Raw genomic sequence first — 8,063 nt, 5'->3', positions numbered from 1 at the left:
CACTCTGTGCAGCTTGGGACGGTTTCTCATCAACGCCTTGGGTGGTTCCATGAAATTCCGGAGTAAGAACAGGAGCTTTGAGGATGGATTTGGACTGTAGTTAATATCAACAGTCTCCTACACTTACTCAGGACTACTTTTTGCTTCTGATCATCATCATCACTGTACCCTGTAACATCGTATATCTGTCATAAATGGACATTCGGTGCAACCCAGATGAGGATGAGTTCCCTCTTGAGTCTGGTTCCTCTCAAGGTTTCTTACTTATGCCATCTCGGGGAGTTTTTCTTTGCCACAGTCACCACTGGCTTGTTCATCAGGGACAAACTTATTTATAAAGAACATCTTCACTTTTAATCACCACATTATCTGTGTAAAGCTGCTCTGAGACAATGTTCATTGTTAAAAGCGCTATACAAATAAAAATTAATTGAGTTGAATAGATGTTACACCAAGTACCTTTCTAGCTGTCTCTCATCACTTCTGCAGTAGTTCCACGATCATCCAGCACCTCTTCACCACTACCGAGCTCCTGTCTGAAATCTTCCCTGAATCTCACACTACACTCTTCCTCCTTCTGCTTCCACCATCTTATTCTTCTTTCAGTCCTCACTCTCCTCCTCTTCTTCTTCACCTCCAAAACCATCCTACAGACCACCATCCGATGCTGTCTAGCTACACTGTCCCCTGCCAACACCTTACAGTCTCCAATCTCCTTCAGGTTGCATCTCCTACATAGAACATAGACCACCTGTGTGCACCTTCCTCCACTCTTATACGTCACCCTGTGATCCTTTTTCTTCTTAAAATAATTGTTCACCACTGCCATTTCCATCCTTTTAGCAAAATCTACCACCATCTGCCCTTCCACATTCCTCTCCTTAAAACCATACCTACCATCACCTCCTCATCACCTCTGTTCCCTTCACCTACATGCCCATTAAAGTCTGCCCCAATCACCAATCTACCATTCCTAGGTTCACCTTCTACCACTTTATCCAACTTACTCCAAAATGTTTCCTTCTCCTCCATCTCACAACCCACTTGTGGAGCATAAACACTGATGACATTTATCATCACGCCTTCAACTTCCAGCCACGCGTTCATCACTTCACCTCCATTTCACCTCCACTAAACTCTTACTGTACTCTTCCTTCAGAATCCCCCCTACACCATTTCTCTTTCCATCCACACCATAATAGAACAGTTTAAACACCTCCAATGTTCCTGCTCTTACTCCTTTCCACTTGTTCTCCTGAACACACAACATCTCTACCTTTCTCCTCTCCATCATATCAGCTCCCTCTCTCCCTTTACCAGTCATAGTACCAACATTTAAAGTACCAACCCGAACCTCCACTCTCCTACACTTCTCCTTTCCCTGCCGTCTCTGTAGACATATTCCTCCTCTCCTTCTCCTCCTTCAGTCAACAGTAGATACCTGTTGTGGTCATTGGTATCCCGGGCCTCGACCGACCCGCTATACATTTCTGATTCTCATATCACGTTTTACTCTGGATGCCCTTCCTACCACAACCCTCCACATTTATCCGGGCTTGAGACCGGCACTAAGAGTGACCTGACTTGTGTAACACTGATAGCTGGTTTACTCAATTTATTTATATATTTTATTCTATTCCACCAAAATACATTGTCACAAAATAGCTCTTTAGCAATGTCTATATATAAAAAAACATTTCTATTGTATACATTTACCCAATTCTTGTATTTAATGAAGAGCGTACACAGAGAGCTTTTCTTTCTTTTATTCTCAAAGCCTGGAGTTTTACAGTTTTGCAGGTGTTTCATTCTTTTCAGTCTCTGTACTGTATTATTGTGAAGATAAGCCTAAACCTCAAAACTCATTCATCAGAAGATATGTGTTCATTTCCACTTATCCATGTGTTTGAGCATAAGTCGCTGTATTTTATCTTTAACTTTGATTTATGTGTGGATTATTAAAACACAAAACAACACAACAACCAACATAAGAGAAGGTACAGATAGTTTAAATAACCTACACTTGTTGTGATGAAGCTCCAGACAGTTAAATGGAAACCTGAAAAATTATTCTATTGTGTCTTCTTTATATATATTTATAATAACATCGCTCCCCATATCCTTCAGAAACACCAAGTGGATTAGAAAAACATTAATTCATAACTTGTATAAATCCATATTTAGACCATTGTAGCCAAATACAGTACTATAGTACTCAACTGTGGATGTTCAATTAATATAATTGAAACAGTATTATTATGATTAATCCAGATCTCCTGCATTGATCCTGATCTTACATTCCGGATCAGTGCAGAACATGTCATAAGTTCAAGTTCAAGTTTAACTTTATCAATCCCCGAAGGGAAATTTAGATGTCACAGCAGCACAACCATACAATGAATAAATTAAAACAACTTTAAAACAACATTCACAAACAACATAGAAACTTGTTCTCCAGTATCAAGTTACAAAGCATTGTAATTATATACAAAAACATAAATCCTAAAAAGTATGTCATCTTAAATAACACTGATTATACAACCTAATTGCCGTTGGGAAAAAAGACTTCCTATAACGCTCCCTGTAACAGCGTGGATGGATCAATCTTAAGCTGTAGGTACTCATAAAGTCACAAACTATTTCATTTAAAGGATGACAATCATGATTTATCATTGTATAGAGTTTCCCAATCATTCTATCCTGCATTATCACCTCAAAGGTGGGTAACACACTCCCTACGACAGAACCTGCCTTCTTTATTAGTTTATTTAACTTATTCTTCTCCTTTTCTAGCAGTCCCCCTCCCCAACTTGTGGCAGAGTACAATATCACAGATGAGACCACAGAGTCATAGAAGGTCTTAAGTAGTACATGACTTACACCAAAGGACCTCAGTCGCCTTAACAAATGAATACGACTTTGACCTTTCTTATAAACATGCATCGTGTTGTCAGACCAATTGAGCTTATTATTCAAATATACACCCAAATACTTGTACGTTTTTACAATCTCAACTTCTGACTCTCTTATTTTTACTGGTACCACTTGCTGAGGAAAACGACTAAAATCAACTACAACTTCCTTTGTCTTACTTGCATTTAACCTAAGACCATTTTTCTCACACCAGTCCACAAAACTCTTTAGTAGCTCCCTATATATTCACTCTCACCATGGTCCGTTATACAGCCAACAATTGCAGAGTCGTCAGAAAATTTCTGAAGGTGACATGATTTAGAATTGTACTGAAAATCTGACGTATAAAAAGTAAACAAAAATGGAGCTAAAACCGTTCCTTGAGGGACTCCAGTGCTGCACCTCACTACTTGAGAGACACAGTCCTGCATCCTCACATACTGTGGTCTATTTGAAAGATAGTCAATTATCCAATGTACCATACCATGATGTACTCCAGCATTTTCCATCTTACTTTGCAATAGTGAGGGCTGAATAGTATTAAATGCACTAGAGAAGTCAAAGAAAGTAATCCTGACAGTACTGTCCGGGGTCTCTAAATGACTTAAAGATTTATGCAAGAGGTATATAAGTGCATCATCAACCCCAACACCAGTTTTATAAGCAAACTGAAGTTTATCCACAGCACCACACAATACTGACTTTAAGTAATCTAGTACTAATCTCTCAAACACCCTCATTAACTGTGACGTTAAAGATATTGGTCTATAATGTGAGAACTCCTTGGGATTTATTAACTTGGGTACTGGTACTATGCATGATGTCTTCCATAAAACAGGTAATTTCTCCAAACGCAGACTCAAATTAAAAATATAATGTACCACCCTACAAATCTGATCAGCACAGACTTTAAGGACTCTCGGATTAATGCCATCCGGACCTTGAGATTTATTTATCATAATTCTCCTTAACCCATTTTCCTTAACTCCTTAACCCATAAACAGCATTCATAAATTTTCTTTCACTGTAAGTTTCCAGAACATATTGAGACCCAACAGAGATCCAGAACAGTCTTTGTGTATTTACACAGAGCTTGAATTCCTTCTCTGTTTAAATGAAAGTGTTACTGCATTAATAAATGCTATCCTATAGAATTCTATCTATTATTAATTTATACACATAATTCAGACAAATAAAACATTGACCTTCCAAAATAGTTTTTAAAATTAACTTTAACATTATTTTTGTATGAAGAACCATTTTGTTATTGCACTGAGGAACAAAAGCAAAAGTGCACGAAAAGAAAATTTGTGTTTACTGCTGAAGTGAGATTTACATCAGAGTGGCTGAATATTTAAATTCCAATCACAAACATTTGGTGAATTCTTCCAGCTGTTGTGACAGAGGGATTTGAGCACACGCATTAAAGCACAGGTAAAATAACAAGCAGCATGTGGAGCTACTGTCTAATCCAACACTAATACACAATAATAAAAAAAAATACACTATTGAAAGAACATACTGCTGACAGGAAATACACAGAAATCACAACTTGTGTATTTTCGATTTGTTTCACCTGCTAAAGTAATTCTGCCACAAATATACAAGCGCTCATATGTAAACACTTTTAAAATGTGAATCAGGTTTATATGTAAATGCAACCTGTTTGTCAACACAAGCTGTCTCCAGATAAAGTGCTTCCAAAAGGAAAATTTTTATTCTGAACCAAGTGATCTTTTTAAGAGGTGATCTCTGTGCTGCTAGCTCTTAATAACATTAAGTTCAGCAAGGTATACATTTGTGCTGCCCATTTTGTGTGATGGCGTTAATCTTTTCCAGAGAAATAGCAGCATCACTGTCCAGGTTGTCAGACATATAAGGGGAGAGATGCACCAGGGACTTAACCCCAAAATTCTCTTCTTTCTTTTGAACCTCCTCATCCTGGCATAGTATGCTATGTGGGATCACATGGCTGCTGTTCCTACCACCTTTGGAGATTAGGCCTTTGGGTTGATGGTGTAAGACCTGCTTGGATGCTCCGTTGTTGATGTTTACAATCTCAATAGAGTTGCTTCCAGGGCAGACATTTTGGCAGCCCAGAAGGGAGGAAAATGCTTTGCGGAAGTCAGCATTGAAGGCGTAGATGATGGGGTTGAGTGAGGAGTTAGCCCAGCCAAACCAGACGAAGACATCAAAGGTAGTTGTGTTTATGCATGGGAAGTCCACGCTTTCATTGGGCTCGCAGAAAGGCACCATGCAGTTGAGGATAAAGAAGGGAAGCCAGCAGAAAACAAACACCCCCATGATGACCGAAAGTGTCTTGAGGACTTTTGTTTCACGTTTAAAGGAAATCTTAAAGGAGCTTTCAGAGTCTATGCTGCTGCTGTTGCCCATGCTGCTGTAGCGGTTTTTGGCATTTTCTGCTGCTCGCTCCAGGGCGGATATCCTGCGAATTTGCTTCTGGGCAATGCGGTAAATGCGGGTGTAGGTGACAATCATGATGGCTACCGGAATGTAGAAACTGATGAGTGAGGAGGAAATGGCATATGTTCGATTCAGACTAGAGTCACAGTTGTCTTGTGAAAGTTCAGCATAGGTGCTGTTCAGTTCACTGTAACCTGCACTTTGTGTTTTGTGCCAATTCAGCTGCACAGGGATGAAGGAGATAAGAACAGACAAAGTCCACGCCACACTAATCATGATGAATGCCACCTTGGGTGTCATTTTGCGCTCATAGCGAAACGGGCTGGAAATGGCCCAATATCGGTCCACACTTATGACACATAGGTTCAGGATTGAAGCAGTGGAGCACATGATGTCAAATGCCACCCAGATATTGCAGAAAGCACCAAAAGGCCAAAATCCAACAATTTCTGTAGCTGCCTTCCATGGCATCACCAAAATGGCCACCAGTAGGTCTGAAATAGCCAGTGATATAACAAAGAAGTTAGTGACTTTGGAACGCAGATGACGAAACTTTGTAACAGCAGCACAGACCAGAGTGTTTCCTAGCAGAGTGGTGAGGATGAGGAGAGAAAGAAAGCAGCCAGTCAGAACACGCTTTGATGAATCACGTCGCACTAAATCGCTGTCAAGAACCGAGGAAAAATTTACATCCATGACTTTTTCACTGAGTAACAGCAGCAGTCACCCCATAATTCCACGTTCAAAGGAACAGGGAAGAATCACAAGAGCGAAATAAACCTGTGACTCAAAGCTCTGATCATCCACATCAAGATCACTGTTGCAAATATATTCTAATTATTTACCTTTACAGAAGCCACGAAATGGTGTTCCATGTTCAAAAGCCATTTGACATTTAATAAATATCCAGAGAAATTCAACCTGTTACAACAAACTGATTCAGTTACTCTAACAGGCTGCTGGTTTCCTCCCAGTTGCACAACATTTTCCCTCCAGCATGTTTAAGTGAATGTGTCTAAGCACAATCATCAGCCTTCCATTCGAGCTCATCGATGTGTTCTATTGATCTGAATTTGCTCTCTGTTGTTCTGATTTCTCCATGAAGCGACCTGCTCTTATTCTTTTCTGAGGCTGAGAAAGAAACAAGAAATAATGTCGTTCATGTGTCTTCTGTCCCTCTGTCATGTGTCTTCTGTCCCTCTTTCATGTCTTTCCAATCTGCGTTTATAAAATCTTCCCGTCCCGACACTTTACTCCACATTACCGGGTTCTGTTCCATTCGAACAGAATTGTCCTGATTGACATTGTCCCCAGACAGAATGTCTGTTACGGCAGTGGACGGAATTCTCAGTCATGCGCTCCGAAATCTTCGGTTTGGAAGCGCGTGCGCGTAACGGAACCGAACCGAACTGGAAAATCTCCGAACGGCAATTTAGTTGTATTTTGAGAAAATAATAGTATAGTTTAAAAAGATTGTTATCTTCTGCCTTCACCGTGACTAAGAGCTGATCTTCTCAGCATCTGGAAATCCAGTGTCTGAATTTACTGCTGCTCCGGTTCCGGTCACCCGAATGATTTTTTTTCCGGTTCCTTCATTAATTGTCTCAGTATAGAAATGCAGCACTCACCCAGTCTTCTCCTTCTGTTCCTTTAGGGTCTGGTCAGGTTTGGTCGATCTGTCGGAACCGAACCGAACAGAACCTTGTGTTTTCCTGCGCGCGCCACTGCGCTGAAGGTTTTTTCTTCCTCTTGTCATTTTAAAGGTTTTTACGTCCACAGACGTTCTTAGGTGAAAAAGAGGTCCTTTTTCCGCTGATTATTCTGGAAGCTAATTTGCATCAGGTGCAGTTGTGAGCTATTGTGCTGCGATGAGGAGAAGATCTGACACAGCTCCAGATCTAAATGGAACTGTTGGATGAGGCCACCTGCTGGAGCTCTATTAATAATTACTATAGTTTTATGAATGAATTAAATCCGAGCAGTGCGTAAATCAGACTTCACCACATCTACACTTATAAACTCACATAAACTTAGTGTGGATTGTAATAAATATGATTAATAAACGAAGACACAACACACTATGGGCTACTTTCCTGCGATAACCATGTGGCATCCACACTTTCTTATATCTTCTTCTTTCAGCAGCTCCCATTAGGAGTCTTCACAGTGGATCATCCGTCTCCATACCCCCCTGTCCTCTACATCTGCCTCTTTCACACCAACTACCTGCATGTCTTTCCTCACCACATCCATAAACCTCCTCCTTGGTCTTCCTCTTTTCCTCCTTCCTGGTGGCTCCATCCTCAGAATTCTCCTACTGATATACCCCATGTCCCTCCTCTGCACATGTCCAAACCATCTCAATCACACCTCCTAATCCTGTCCATTGTCGTCCCTCCAAACGAACATCTCAACATCTTCAGCTCTGCTACCTCCAGCTCCACCTCCTGTCTTTTACTCAATGCCACTGTATCTAAACCATACAACATCACAACCCAGCCATTAAGGTTGCACAAGTCAGTGCACCCTTTGGTTCAGTCCCAAACCTGGATAAATGGGGAGGGTTGCGTTAGGAAGGGCATCTAACATAAAACGTGCCAAATCAAAAATGCGGATTACTTTTCTATGTACTGATCTAAAATTGCATAAAGTATCATTTTAAATGCAACTGGATTTGACAAACTCCAGAGATATATTTTGTCAGACCAGTGCCCCTGGTTTAGTTC

General features: G+C 40.5%; 1 protein-coding gene across 1 annotated transcript; it reads right to left on the bottom strand.

The window, feature by feature from the left end:
* Positions 1 to 4,603: 4,603 nt before the first annotated feature.
* drd1b (dopamine receptor D1b) lies at positions 4,604 to 7,302 on the bottom strand. Its single transcript, XM_046867068.1, has one exon. It carries the CDS (start codon positions 6,031 to 6,033, stop codon positions 4,696 to 4,698), a length of 1,338 nt encoding a protein of 445 aa, XP_046723024.1. The 5' UTR covers positions 6,034 to 7,302; the 3' UTR covers positions 4,604 to 4,695.
* Between the last annotated feature and the right edge of the window lie 761 nt (positions 7,303 to 8,063).

The sequence above is a fragment of the Silurus meridionalis genome, chromosome 15, assembly GCF_014805685.1.
Source record: "Silurus meridionalis isolate SWU-2019-XX chromosome 15, ASM1480568v1, whole genome shotgun sequence".
In the NCBI taxonomy this organism is placed as follows: Eukaryota; Metazoa; Chordata; class Actinopteri; order Siluriformes; family Siluridae; genus Silurus; species Silurus meridionalis.
The sequence above is the reverse complement of the archived record's forward strand: the minus strand, read 5'-3'. Positions and strand labels throughout refer to the sequence as shown.